This window comes from Gavialis gangeticus, unplaced genomic scaffold (genome assembly GCF_001723915.1).
Source record: "Gavialis gangeticus isolate Ggan-Ray unplaced genomic scaffold, GavGan_comp1, whole genome shotgun sequence".
Lineage (NCBI taxonomy): Eukaryota > Metazoa > Chordata > Crocodylia > Gavialidae > Gavialis > Gavialis gangeticus.
The window spans coordinates 143868663-143883435 of record NW_017729025.1 but is presented as its reverse complement, the minus strand read 5'-3'; the positions used below and the strand labels follow the sequence as shown (position 1 = coordinate 143883435).

Genomic DNA, 14773 nt, shown 5'->3' with positions numbered 1-14773 from the left:
TCGGGTTGGTCTGACATGGCCTGCCCCTAATGAAACTGTACTGGTTGCCCTTGAGCATCATCCCTGAAGCCGGCCCATTGCAGATGTGCTCCTTGGTGATCTTCTCAAAGAGTTTCCCTAGGATTGAGGTAAGACTAACGGGCCTATAATTGCCTGGGTCCTCCCTCCTCCCTTTTTTAAAGATGGGGACCACGTTGGCTATCTTCCAATCATCTGGCACCTGGCCCGAGCACCATGAGCGCTTGTAAAGCCGTGCCAAAGGCCCTGCAATAACCCCTGCTAGCTCCCTCAGCACCCTGGGGTGGAGAGCATCTGGACCCGCTGATTTGAACACGTCCAGCCCCTCCCGAAGCTCTCTGACCTGGTCCTCCCCAACCTGAGGTCTGGAGGCATTCCCCTCGAGTCTGTCTTGCATCATGGTGGGGAAGTCCTGGTCCCTGCACAAGAAAACGGAGGTGAAGAATTGGTTAAAGATGGGGAGAAAGAGCTAGGAATGTTGGCAAAGCAAAGGCAGAGAGAGATTGTCACAAAAATCTAGGACAGTTGGTAGCCTGGGGCTAAGTAGTGAGTGACGTGGCTGTTCACTTGTAGAGCCAATTGAATGTTTGAGGTGTGAAGTCTTAGAAATACGGAAAGTGATTCTTTTGCTCTATTCAACCAGCCCTTGTGAGGCCTCACCTGGATTACTGTTTAGTGTTGGGCCCTACACTTCAGGTATGTGGACTGATCTGAAGAGGATGCAGCGTAGAACAACAACAACGATTAGGGGACTGGGAAGCAAAACTAATGAGGAAAAGGCTGAAAGAAGTAGAGTTATTTAGTCTGGTGAAGAGAAGACTGAGAAGGGTTTTGATTAGTCTTCAAATACCTGAAAGGTGATTTATAGAGAGGATGGAGATGGGCTTTTCTCTAGCTACAAAGGACAGCATAAGGAGAAATGACCTCCAGCTGCTGTAGAGGAAACTTTGGTTGGAGATTAGGAGGAACTTTCTGACTGTGAGGGTGGTCAGGCATTGGAATAGGCTGCCTAGAGGAACTTTTGTGGAGTCTCCATCCTTGGAAATTTTCAAGAGCAGGTTAGACACTTGTCTGTTGCCTCTCTAGTCCACCACCCTCCCCCCTCTACAACGTCTTTCCCCAACTTCCCCCTGCCTTCTATGCAGCCTCTGTTTCCCTGTCTGTCTGCTGCATCCCCCATACTGTTGCCCCATGGCAGCAGGCTCCATCCATGCTGCAGCCTGAGGCACTGAGCATGGCCCGACCCTATAGCAGTAGTATGCAGTCCCCACAACTGTTACTTGGGTTGGGTTGGGGCTATGCTCAGTGCCCCAAGCTAGAACAAGGGTGGAGCCTACTGACATGGAGCAAATATATAAAGGGGGGAAGATGAGGCTTGGGAAGAGGAAAGAGGGCCTGGGGCAGGGTGGGCACAAGTTGCCTGACCTCATAGCATCTGCCCCCCCTACAGTGGTGGAGGGAATGAATTAAAGACAATCCTCCAGTAATTAGATTCTGTACATGGAAAATGAGAACAAATTTATACATTTTCCATGTACAGAATCTAATTACTGGGGGGAGGGGGTCATCTTAAATTCAGGGTTGTCTTAGATTCAAGTAACTGGAGGTTAAGTGCTTAATTAAAGATCAGAATAAGAAAAATGCTGTGCACCTGATAATTCCACTGTTACAGCTGATACTTTCTTAAAGTACAGAAGCATTCAGGTTGTTAGCTTCTCATTCACTCTTTACATTTTTCAAGTACAAGGACAGAAGCTTTTGTGAATAAAAATTTAGCAGTCTCTAACTTGACAGTTGGTCAGGAAATGAATATTTTCAGTCCTTCTTTCTAATAAGTATAGTTGACTAAAGTTGTAATTTGGATTTTACCTTTAGCATCCCATATACAAAACATTAGGTGGTGGTTTGACCTTTGCCTCTTAAGCAAGCTGGCTGCTGTGGGGAAGTAGCTGAATTGCAAGTACTATTTTCTTCATTAGTATTAGTACTCTCCAGTAGCTTCAAGTTAACTTTTTTCCTCTCAGATATTTGAATATGCACAGATATTTAAAAGTAGGGCTGTGCAAAGCTTCAGTTGCTGATTCAATTTGGCAGAAATTCATCCCAATTTGGTGCCCAAATCTCCGAATCTGAATTGAATCTGGAGATCCTTTAATTTCTCTGAATCGATTTGGGAAGATTTGACAAGGCAGACACAGAAACAACTTTAAATGTTTTTTCTACATACCTCAAGGTAACCAGGCTTGGCTTATGAATGCTGCGATGCTGGGGCAGATGGAGTCCACAGGAGCACGAGGGGTTCCCCAGCACACTCGGTACCAGACCCAGAAGTTGACCAGAAGCACTTCTGGATGTGCTGGGGAGCGTGCTGGAGGGCCCCCGCACACCTCCATGGCTTGGCAACTGGTGCCTCCTGGGTCTGAGGGGCCACCCAGGGTCCCCCAGCAGCCAATCGCTGAGCGGGTGGATGCTGGGGCAGGGGGGGGCCTGCATGCTTGGCAGTGGACTGGAAGTACTTCTGGTCCACTTCCATGTTCGCTGCCACGCATGTGGTGGGGGGAGGAAGGGAGGGGCCGCACTCCTGTGGGACGCTCCATCTGCCCCACCATCTCAGCATTCATGAGCCATGCCTGGTACCTTGCGGTATATAGAAAAAACATTTCAAGCTGTGTCTATGGCATAATCACTGATTCTCTGAATCAGCATCCAGTCTTCAGATTTGGCAGAATGGAATCGGGACAGTCATCCGAATCAACCAATTGAATCACTGTCCCCGATTCAGGTCGAATCCAAATCGAATGCAGCCCATTTTACACACCCCTATTTAAAAGATATAACATAAGGTGCAACTGAATTTACTTACTGTTTGTCACAAATAATCCTAATCAAAATGAAGCATATTAAAGTATTGCGGTTTATAGAGAATGTTATTATGCACTCCATCTCTTCCTAGATATTAAGAATGTAAGGGCTTCAAGGCTATTGGCTCTAAAAGTCTGCATGTATTTCCAGAGGTGGATGTGATATAATATGGTTGTTGGGTGAGTCCAGAGTGGGGTGGAATGGGGTGATCACAAACACCTTTGAGGTCTCCTGGCAGGAGCAGCAGCCAGGGACTGTTTCATGGCTTCTTGCACAGGGTCAGCCAGAGACAACTTGTTCCCCACCAGCCTGAGCGTGGGCTCAGTGAGGGGAAACCTGCACTCGCTGTCCCTAACTGAGCCCAGCTCCTTGGGTAGCCTGGCTGGAACAATTCTGAAACTTCCCCTTCCAAGGCCAGGGACAGCAGCAGCAGTGGACTGGGAGGTGCTACTGAGCACAGAGGGGAAGGGACGGGGTGCCAAGAGCAGAGGTGGAAGGATTCTTACCTGATTCTGGGCCTTAAAAGGTCTGTGGCTGCTGTTTTTGTGGCATGATCTGCCCATCCTGGTGGGAGGGGGAGCTGGGATGCAGCCACCTCTGCAGCACCAGTTGCTAACTCCTGTACCCCCTTCATGAAATCCTGGATCCACCCATGATGGTTATATTGAAGGCTGAACAATCGCTGACTGTCCTAAATTCCTTTTCTCTTTCTCCAGCATGTGCGTCTTTTGTCTCGCAAGCAGTTTCAGCTGAGGGCACTAATGCAGAAAGCAAGGAAGACTGCAGGACTCAGCGATCTCTACTGACCTCTCTGACTTTTAACTGGGAAGCTAGGGCTCCTTATGAAGCAGTCACTCTTGTTTTTCCTCTTAATCAGTAGCTGCCCAGAATAAATTATTACATCATTCAAGTGTAAGATATTTTGAATCAATAATATATTTTCTTTTTGGTAAAGACTAGCTTTTATTAATGCACTTTCTATTTCCTGTAACCTTTTGTGTTGGTGGACTTATTATGCTGAATAAAACTTGTTGCATATTTTTTCTTCCTCTAGAGAAGTTGTGTGTTGAATTCTTTTTTTTGCTTGTTGGTTTGTGCAGTTTTTAATTACCTGGTAAATGCTTTTCTACTATATTATTGAGATGTGGAAACCCCTTTCTTGACTTCAGAATGGGAAAGTCTTGGCATGCTCTTGTCTATTTTAAGTTTTATTATAACCACTGATAGCAGGTACTAAAGATACAAAGGCTTGTTTTCTGTCCTTGCTGTTATCTAGGGATTACAATTTCAGCAACAGTTATACTGACATCTAGCTAGCTGTTAGTCATATTGCTCAGTCTTTTTAAATGCCTAGAAAATAGAAAGCCTAGAATATAGTCTTAAAAATGAAATTGAAGAAAATTACTGTTACAGGTAAGGGAAAAAAGCCTGTTTTCAGTATGGATTGTATTAGATCTTAATAGAGGAAGAACAGAGTGCATAGCTGGGATGATCTAGTTGGAGATGGTCCTGCTTTGAGTAGGGGGTTGGACTAAATGACCTCCTGAGGTTCCTTTTAGCCCTAATTTTCTATTAGGTTGTCTGCTGGGGGTACTTAGGAAGCCCCCAGGGGGTATGCAGGGGCAGGTCCGGTTTTGCTGCTGGTGCTTCATTGACTGGCTGGGGGCCTCCTTGCTTCTGGACTGGCTGCCGGGGTGTACCAGCCAAAAAAGGTTGAAAAGCCCCGTTCTAAACTAAAGGTCAAACTTATGTCTTAATATCTGAGGTTAAGCTCCTAAATCTACGTTATTATATAGACATCTAATTAAAAATGTTTTGAAAGTACTAATGCTGTAGTTTTCCTTAACTCCAGTAACAGAACAGTAGTTACTGGGCCCACTAACTGGAGCTGCCAGTAGAAGAGTTATATCTTAAATTAATATTAAATAGCTGTGGCTGGAGGCAGTGTTGGATAAATAGAGTACTGAATGGCTTGGATTTTAAAACATTAAGATTTGCAAACATTTATGTGCTTTCAGAAGTATGATGTTTGAAGCATTATAAAAGACAGACAAAAAGGTAAGAGTTTGTAATTTATTTGGTGTGTAGGCTGGTACTACAGCTGGACATTTGAGGCTGCCTTGGTTGCATACAGAAGTCCTGGGTTTTTATTTTATTACATATCTAGGAAATGTTTATAGCTACTTTGGTACTGTACACAAAAATAAGGTTCTCTAGGAAGGATAAGCACAAAAACTGCTGAGAATACCTGCTAATAGGAAAAACTGGGAAGCTACCAGTCAGCAGGGAACACTGGTCAGAGTCTGCTTGCCAATGCTTTTTGATTACAAGAGAATATTCTTTGGCTTTGCAGTTGTGTAACAGTGTAAGAAGTTGCATGTTCTTCTGAACTGACATTAAGCTCTTAGCTGAGGGGGAAAAAGGCAAGGTGTTTGACAGGGCAGTGCTGCTTTACAGAATGCTGGATTTATTTTTCATCACTTAACGGTATAGGACTAGGTTGTGATCCACCTCTGGCTATAAACCTGGGCTTTGGTGAACAGGAAAAACCCTAGGATACATCTTCCAGCTCAAATATGAGCTCAGATTTCAGCTTTCTGTGTGTTTCTAATTAGTACATAAAAGGAGCTGACCTACTCAAAGTGCAACATAGATTAATTCACTAAACCCATTAGACTGTTAACAGTGCTAGGACATTACATTTAAAACTGCAGTTCCTTCTGGATTCCCCAAAGTGTATCTGCACTCTTCCTTAACTTCTCCTCCTCCTCGCTGTTCAGAGTCATCATCACTACGTCTGTAATGCCATGGTATCCCAACACACAAGGGACACTTAGGAAGACATCATCTTTTATTCCATACATGCCCTGAAAAGGAAGAAGGATATTACTTCATTTTCATTGTGACTGGATTCCACAGTTCCACACGCCTTGGGTTACAATATATTTTATAAGTAACAGGTTCACTGCTCTAGGCCAATGATGACAGCAGGACTGAAGTATAAGCCAGGGCTGTCAAACATCAAATTAGTGGCCTGAGAGAGGTTTAAATGCTGCCTACAGGTTCCTGCCCAGTGATCGCTTTGTCCAGTTCTCTGAGGGCAGCTGCTGGCATCTCCAGACTCCCCCTCCCTCCTTTGGCTTCTGGTTCCTGCCCACTTTCCTGCAGGCAAGGAGAATGTTGTGCATGTAGCAGGGGAGGGAGCCAGGGTCCCCAGCTGCCCAAAAGTTGGACAGCCCTGGTGTAAGCCAGGGAGAGGGGGCAGAGACAGCAGAAACCATCAAGTTAATTATTAGTTTGATTTGATCTGTATTGCAGAATAATGTAGTTGTGGGCATTGTTACCATTACGGGAATACATATTTAGGTCTTAAAAACAAACCTGTTGCTTTCATGTTGATAAACTGCTGCCTACCTTAACCATGGTAGAAATTGGGTGCACCCTTCTTAGGTTCTTCATAACAGTTTCAGCCAAGTCTGCTACAGAGAGACCAATAGCCCATGATGTGTATCCCTTCAGCTTGATTACCTCATAAGCGCTGCAAAGCAAAAGAACTGGCTTTACTGTTTTTAAAAGGAAAACGGTTAAGCAAATCCACTGTGCACCAGAGATAGTGAAACTTCCAAACACTTGAGTGGGATTTTTAAAAAGTGTGTAAATGACTTAAACCTGATTCTAAGTATTAAAACAATAAGTAAGAGTCAAATGATTTTTGGTACACTGTTTTCTCAAATTTTAAATGCTACTGAGAAATATAGTATTTCTTTCCTTATTAGGGAATCATTGTTCATCAAAGACTACATCTCTACTCAACCTCCAGGTAGGCTTAGCAAGTATTAAAACTGCTAGTAGAATTTGCCATGCTGTTACAGCAGTATAAAGAGACTAATTCAGTAGATACCAAGCACTGCGATTATGTGCCATTTAATAGTAAGGCAATTTGTTTGATTGCAAACTAACTTTGCCTCTCTCTGCTGTGCCCCTTCTCTCTCCCTGTCCTCTTTCTTGGTCCTTTATATTTAAAGTTACTTTATTCCTTTCTGTTTAGTACCCCTGCTCCCCAAAAGCTGGTCATAGCATCTGATGAAGTAGGCAAAAGCTCATGCCTTTTTGAACAAGTTAGTCTGTAAGGTGGTAGTGCCCTGTCTTCTGCCTATTGTAAGATTATGGTATTTACCTGTCCACCACCTGCTTGTGAATCTCCTTCCAGTGTTCCTTGTCTGCATCAGTTCCCAACTCAGGGTGCAAAGCCTTCAGGGAAACACCAGCAACATTCACCCCACTCCAGACAGGTACTAGGATAAATACACAAAGCAGTTACCTCACACCATAAAGTATTCTCTCACCCACCAACAAAGTCCCTGTTCTACCCTTCCCAAAATTAAGTCATAGTGTAGACATCAGTCATGGAAGAGCCATCATGGTTTGGATGCATGAATTTCCTTTAGCATTAAAAATTAAGGCTTTTTCAGCATAGCAGTAAGTCTTGTGAACCCAATTCAACTGAGACTAGCAGCCCCAAGTACTGAGCTACTGTTTCTTCATAACAGAATTTGACATCTCAGTGCTAAAACTTGTGTGGTAAGATTTGTTTTTCTAACCAATGGACAGAGACAAGTATCACAAAGGGTCAGGTAGGATAGAACTTTTGAAGTCTGTTTTAGAACCAGACAGTGCTGTTCGACTCAGAGGTATTTATGTTTAAAAAGGAAAAGGTGCTTAACTTTTCCTGGCCTGATCCTGACTTTGCATTTTGACTTCTAAATATAGCTCTTAAGAGGCAAGCAATCAAGCAAGATGCCAGTAAAGACTTGGTGACTGGCATTAAAAGCAGGTCCAATACAGATCTTGGCAGCTAGCATTCTTCAAAAGGAACTTCTCCATCCTGCCCCTCCAATTCCCTGCTGGAGAGCTGTGGGTAGAATTCAGTCTGCAGGATTTAGCCTACTTGAGTTACAGGAATGACCTTTTCCCAGTAGGACCCGCTCAAGTCAAAGATAGATCATCTAGTGTTACTACATGCTATACAAAAAGCTAAGGAAGATAAGGCTTCCTTTCTTGCACTGCCTCTGGGTTAAGGTCTTAATGAGCAGCTTTTTGCAAGATGTTAACATTGATCTATTTCTTGGGAATTTTTTTTGAGACATTATGCACTGCAGTCTCAACTATAAAGGAATATGAAGCTAAAAGACAACAGAGCTTCCAACTCACCACTAGAATCACCGTGCTCTCCAACAATCCATCCGTGACAGCTCAGAGAATGGACGCCCAGTTTTTCTCCCATGAGATAGCGGAAACGGGCAGAATCCAGGTTGCAGCCACTACCAATAACACGATGTTTGGGAAAGCCACTGATCTTCCAGGCCACGTAGGTCAAAATATCCACTGTTAACAGAACAACTGTTTAGGACTTCACCTAGCGAGAAATTCTAACTCCTTGATAGATCAAAGGATATACAAACTGACTCACATAAGGGTCCTATCTGCTGAAGGGAAACTCTTTACTAGATTATGCTGACTGAAGTAACTGTTGTGCTAATAGCCTACTAGATTTACTGGGAAGATCCAAAACTACCTGTTTTAGCTCCAGAACCAAGGCTGTGTAAAAGCAGTACTCGGTGTGTAAGGAAAGCTGACATTTTGAATCTTAATAGTAATCAGTACTACATAAATAACTGATTTTTACAGATGCGATTAAGGGCAAAGTCAAGCTGTAAAGAATGGCATTTCCTTCTGTTCTAAAACAAGGAACTGAAGACTTGTGGTAGGGTGAAGGAAGGCAACTGAGTCATCCTTTTGCTATATTCCTACCTGAAAGAAATACTTGGAGGGAAGTGTTGCCTCGAATACCCAGCCCAGTAAACTCAACTGTATACTTTAAGTTTCCAACCACTGAAGCAGACGTTTCCTGTTCAGCAAGAGGAAGGAAACAAAGGACTGACCTGGATTTGAGACAATGAGCAGTTTGCAGTCAGGGCTGTATTTGACAACATTGGGAATGATGAATTTGAAGATATTCACATTGCGCTGGACCAGGTTAAGGCGACTTTCCCCTTCCTGTTGACGAGCACCAGCTGTGATGATAACCAGCTTGGAGTTTGCAGTCATACTGTAGTCTGCAAAGACAAGGCCAGATGTCAAACTTGGTTCCCTCCCCCTGGAAAAGTGGCTCACATCATGCATGTAGAGTTCCCACCATCTTTTCTATGAGAGAGGCCCTCAAGTTAGAGGCTAATCTTGTGAGTTTGAAGCTACTTTCACGAGTTATCAGATTACTTTTGTGGAAAGTAAGATTTTAAATTGGCATTTGTTTATTATAGCATAAGCATACAGTATTTAACAAGGAGCCTATAACCATGGGATTGGAACGCCTTAATCTTAACATGGTTATCTCCACAATTACCATTTGTGAGGTAAGGAAGTATGTATCATTTGTCCCCAGGAAACCAAGACTTGCCCGAGAACAAGGATGAGATCAAGGAACTGAACTTAAGACTTCAGCAAGACTTGCATTACAGGCTAGCACTTTAACCATTAGGCTATCCTAAAATCAAGGATGTTGTTCCAGTGTAAAGAGGGTCACAGCCTTCTGGAAAGTTTCAAATGCTATAGTTTATAGGAACCCAAGTTTTCTTTGGAAGAGACAAAGTATGCATATTTTCAGGGCTGCCATCAGAAGTAAAATTCATCTTAATAGATGCACTATGGACAGTGGTGCTACATGTTTCTCTGGCAGTGGCTACCTATGGATGGAGTTATGGATGGAAAAATAATTGGGGCATACACGAACATTGACCTTAATCAATCATCATTTGCCACTAAATTTAAAACTGGCATTGGCTATGTGGGGAAGAAGGGAACAGAACTCATGACAGTTGACCTCAAAATGACCGAACAGGAGCACAGAGGCAGCTGAAACAGTTCAAAATGAAGTGTTCTAGCCCAAATGGCCAGCTCCAGTATTCAGTGTTCGGCTAGGCAAATTTTAAGCACGTTATAAATACAAATTTGGCAGCCAGGAACTTGAGAATAGGAATAAGATGAGTACCTGCTCCTCAGTTCTGGGACTGAAAATAAATGTCAAGCACAACACTTAGATGAACAATTGTATTGGAAGGGATGGTCTTCACGTGATATTGTGCTTTTCTTTATAAAAAGAAGAAAAAAAAAGCACAACTACTAACCTTTGCTAGAGACTATTTTTGGCGTCTTTAGAAAAAGGCTGCCATGCTGGAGATCCAGCATCTCTCCTCTCAACTTGTCCTCCACGACATCAACAAGAGCCAGTTCATCAGCCAAATCCTACAGGAAGCCAGAGTTAGAATTAAAAAGGTCAGCCTGTAGTTCACAAATAAACCACTTAATTCAGCAACACAGCAGTGTAAATGTGGTTAAGAGACTGTTGCTGAGCAAGATGTTACTTGTTTAGTTACCTAACTGGAACTTTTACTTTACAGAGCAAAAAATCAAAGTGCTAATATTTAAAGAAGTACTGGATCTTAGTATTTTTATATCCATACTGCACTTAACTGATTGAACTGTCAAATGTGCATACTGGTAAGTGTTCTCATGCATGTTCACCTGAACAAGACAGATTGAAATATGGAGTGTAAATGTACAGTTACCTGTTCATAAACAATCAATCACTATTTCATGGTGATACGAAGCAAGCATGGTGTAAACCACAGCATGCTTAACATGAAACAGTAATTCAGAGCTGTGAACACAGTTCTGATTCAGATCACCCAAAGTTATTTCAGCTAAGGGTTACCTTCTAGTAGTGTGATGTACCGCAGCTAGTGACACGCACATTTACCTTAATCAGGGTCAAGCATTTTCCAATCTGAAATCACTTTCCAGTACATGTAATGAATAACTCAACTTAAGCTTTCCAGACGTATAAAGGTCTAAATTAAATACATTTTGTCTGTTTTAATTAATCAACTCAGGATGGATAATTACGTGAAAGTCAGAAAGAGGAAAAATGAGAATAGATGTTGTTGGATAATCATTTATAATAGTGTTACCTGTTTGCTGGCTTACATATAAGAGAGTTATGAGTCAGAACCTGTGTTCCATGTGGCACACAAGGAAAAAACTGTAGTTTACAAAAGGCATAAACTAGCCAGATAAAGGCAAGGGCCAGAGGAACTACAGAGACTTTGGCCTAAGTGAGGGAGAGCTGAGGTTTGCCACTTACCTTCATCAGGATGCTGACTGCACAAGCCATGCCAACTGCACCAACCCCAACAACAGTAATCTTGTTGTGGGCATGACCATGCTCTTCCTTGTGAACGGTGTGAATCAGATGCTCCTTGACAGACATTGTGTAAAGCTGAAAAGTTTATATTAAGAGCACAGTGTAACTTCTCTTCAGGTATTTGGGATGTTATAAATGTCTACATATGTCTACATAAAGCATGGGCCCTGTTATGATGGGTCCTATTGCTGGGGCTGGCAAGAAAGCAGGCAATGTTCATATGAATAACCTGGTGATATTGCCTGCATAAGAAGATGACTCAAAGCATTAGCTGTGATTGGAAAACAGGCACTGATAAAGTGGTCCGGATATATACCCCAGAGGAGACTGAGGTCTGATAATGAGGTATAACTTACTAGGATAGATTAAAATAAATAAATAATGTCGCTTGAGCAGTTGTCATTCTTCAGTCAAATACCCAGTAGTCAAATGCATGACAAAATGTGTCTTCTGAGTTCCTCATTTGATTGCTAAAAAGATTGTTGGTCTTTTGGTGAGAATCTATTATTGAGTAACTTGATTTAAACTAGTTCCTTTGATTGAATTCTACTATGGCACCCTTTTCTGTGGGGGACTGGTCTCAATTTTTACCTTTTTTAAATTAAATCTGAGAAACTGCTGTTATTTTAGGCAGGTGACAGAGATCCTTGACTGGGAAGAGGGACCTCAAAACTTGCAAGTCTGTGTGTGCTAGGAGAGGTCTCCCTTCCTCCCCTGACAAACATTATGAAAACAAAACCACACCACAAAAGGTGCCTAAAAGTGCTACTATAGTTCCCTCTTTTAAAAAATGTTGAAGTTCTTTTCCAATACACTAAAAATAAATAAATAAATAAAATAAAAGGGGGGTGGGGAGTGAAGGATGCATTTGAAGGGGCTGGCAACAAGGTATTGAGTCTGCCACGGACAGGACACAAACTCAGATTTCTCTGAGTTTAGTAACATCTAGAGTAAAATTTTTGAAAATACTTGTAGTCATTTATGCACTCTTGAACATTTTTACCCTAGCTGTTCTAGATGAAAGGTGTCGCAGCCTCAGGAGCTGCTTCTGTGAAGTTTGTCAATGAAATCACTTATTAGTAGCCATTCTTAAGAAAAGCAAGCATGGAAAGTCACCCCTCTCCAGCATCTCTCTCTGGGTCAGCACTGGGAGATGTGGCTGGCCTAACAAAACTTGTGTGCAGCTGTGCTTCAGCAGATTAAGGAAAAGCAGGAAGGACAGTCTTATCTTCTAGGAATCAGGGAACACTTAATTGGTATGACAGCAGTTTCAATGCATGATCAAAGTGCTTCATCTCTCTGAGCTAGCATAAACTTGCCATTGTTGAGCAAGATGCAAGAGTGGAAGTACTTCACATCCATCCCAGTTGCCATCTCAGTGTTTTCCCTATATTCAGATCCCATCAGATCTCCAGGTTCCCATTTGCTTCTACAGAAAGGGGTGGAGAGGACAGAGTGCTCTCATAGTAGCCAGTCTGCATCCAGTTGGTACTTGCCAACTATCTGAAGGCCAACACTATCCCTCCTCAGTATCTGCTTGTAGGTGTGCCACTATAGTAGCAAGTAAGTATGTACCAGAATGTGTGGCAAGGGTTCTTCCTAGTTCATGGGTTCTGCTTAGTGAAATACCAGGAAATTGCTTTTATTTAATTAGAGTGCACTCCATCAGTGGAAACATTTTATTAGATACGTCTCATACACAAAGCTTGTGAGTCACTTCAGTTTTGGCATGAAATAACTACTTCAGTGCAAATTCTCTGGGGCTGGGACTATTTTGTGTGTGTGTGTAGTGCCAAGCACAGAGGGCCCCCACTGGGATACTAATTAACAGGGAAGCTGGTAATCTTATTTATTTCCTGGTAGGCAGAGTCTACAATTTGAGGCTTTGACACTGTAAATAAATATAATTAATGGATATCTATTACTTCTCTTCTGAAGAAGGCATTCTGATACTTTGGTGATCAGTATGATAAGACTGTAATATAAGTAATAAAAGAATCTAAGTCCATACCTTCTTTAAGGCTTACTCTGAGAGGAAAATGATGCATCAAGCCAGAAGCATCTAATCAGTTGTTAAATAGGGATTCTTAGGAATACTATTCCCCCCAAGCAAAGGGTTATGGACTAGCTAATATTTACAAGGCTACCAAATTCAAGCTGCATTGAGTTATTGAGCATATGCAGTAGGGGCAGAGCCTCCAATTCAGAACTTCCTAGACGTTAAATGCTGGAGGCTGCGAGAGAGAAATGTGGCAAATGCCCTGGTCATGTCCCATTTGCTCTTCCTTTCAGCATCTACTCTCTGCTGCTGTAACACAGGATAAGGGTCAAGGTGGACCTATGAGTTCTTCTATGTTCTTATGTGCACACAGGGGCAATGGAAGATTATGTCAAACACTGAACCTATCCATTTAAGAAGTGGTTCTGCTCCAGGATTTTGGTGTTTTAAGGACGTTTTCATTTTGCAAGATGCAGAGGTTTGTAGAAGCACTTTATAAACCACAAGTTTTTCATCTTAAAGGCCTCTAAACAACAGGGACATCACCCATTATTGATCAGCTCTGGTTTTGGTTCCTAAATATGCCCTGCGGGCACCACTTCTGAAAGCGCTGCACTAAGTGATATCATAAGCTTAGAAAATGCATCTCTCTAGAACATAAAAATTTCCTTTTACTGGGTCAGACCTTAGGTCTGTCTTACCCAGTCTCCTGTGCTGCATGGGGGCAGAGTAGATGCTGAAAGTGAGGGTGAACTGGGTCTGACCAGGGTTCCCCCCACCCCTTTCCCCAGCATTTAAGGTCTAAGAAGCTCTGATTCACAGGCTGTGCCCTTCACTCCCATGCTCAATAGCTACTGATGCCCCTTTCTTCCAAGATTGTATCCTAGCCCTTTTTGAATCTGGCTAAAGCATCAGCTTCCACAGCATCTTGGGGCAAAAGAACTTCCTTTTGTCAGCTGTACGCTTACTGCCGCCTCCTTTCATTTTGACTCCTTTATGGTATGCAAGATGGGGAATGCAGTTCAGACCCAGGCAACAAGAGCACTCAGGCAGTCCTGGCTCCAGTCCCCACTGTCTCAAGCCACAGTTGTTCAGTGCCCTTAGTTTAACCTCAAGGCTATCAATGCATCTCTGTCTCTGAGATCAAACAACCACGTTACATCCGTGCTCTGCTACCAGCAGGCTCCTGCGTGGCTGCATCCGGACTCCGGGGTGCAGAAGGAGGGCACGAAGGTCCGTCCAGCCTCATATCCGGCTCGACTTGCATGGCCTCTCTGCCCTGACTTGTGGCCGGCGCCCCTGGGAGCAGAGCCAGCCTCGGGGAATGTCACCCCACGCTGGGATGAGTCACCCCACCACCCCTGGCCTTCAGCCGAAGTAAATTCCCCCCCTTACCCCTCCCTGGCACCGGATCACGGTGAGTCCAACGGAGATGGGGCAGGAGCAGCCCTGGCTCCTTCCTCGGCTGGGCTCCGAGCAGCAACAGGGCTCTCTCTCCTGCCTTTCCCGCCCCATGATTCACACGGTGGCTGTTGCTGCCGCCTGCAATCGCCGCCCGGGAAGCGGGAGCCCAGCGCAGGGATGGAGGGGGTGCCCGCACAGAGCAAGCCAGGGCCCGGGGGGGGGGGGGGGGG

General features: G+C 43.5%; 2 protein-coding genes and 1 long non-coding RNA gene across 6 annotated transcripts in view; 2 read left to right on the top strand and 1 right to left on the bottom strand.

Annotated features, from left to right (window-relative positions):
• Nucleotides 1–3935, top strand: part of TSG101 (tumor susceptibility 101) — an 84105-nt gene extending 80170 nt beyond the window's left edge. Inside the window, exon 10 of the mRNA XM_019519691.1 lies at nt 3597–3935. Within this exon, the coding sequence (XP_019375236.1) occupies nt 3597–3686 (90 nt within the window). The 3' untranslated portion in view covers nt 3687–3935. The remainder of the gene's footprint in view (nt 1–3596) is intronic.
• Nucleotides 3936–4939: 1004 nt separating this feature from the next.
• The window catches only part of LOC109299148 (L-lactate dehydrogenase A chain), a 10207-nt gene continuing 373 nt past the window's right edge, over nt 4940–14773 (bottom strand). For 2 of the 3 annotated variants that reach the window (XM_019519694.1, XM_019519693.1), the window contains exons 2-8: nt 11081–11216; nt 10065–10182; nt 8823–8996; nt 8092–8265; nt 7058–7175; nt 6295–6418; nt 4940–5747 (exon numbers count right to left, since the gene is read on the bottom strand). In XM_019519694.1, coding sequence (XP_019375239.1) covers nt 5583–5747; nt 6295–6418; nt 7058–7175; nt 8092–8265; nt 8823–8996; nt 10065–10182; nt 11081–11206 — 999 coding nt within the window. In that variant the 5' untranslated portion in view covers nt 11207–11216 and the 3' untranslated portion in view covers nt 4940–5582. The remainder of the gene's footprint in view (nt 5748–6294; nt 6419–7057; nt 7176–8091; nt 8266–8822; nt 8997–10064; nt 10183–11080; nt 11217–14773) is intronic. The other variant, XM_019519692.1, reaches the window with a different exon arrangement.
• Nucleotides 14106–14773, top strand: part of LOC109299149 — a 13081-nt gene continuing 12413 nt past the window's right edge. For both annotated transcript variants that reach the window (XR_002097782.1, XR_002097781.1), the window contains exon 1: nt 14106–14556. This is a non-coding gene — a long non-coding RNA (uncharacterized LOC109299149). The remainder of the gene's footprint in view (nt 14557–14773) is intronic.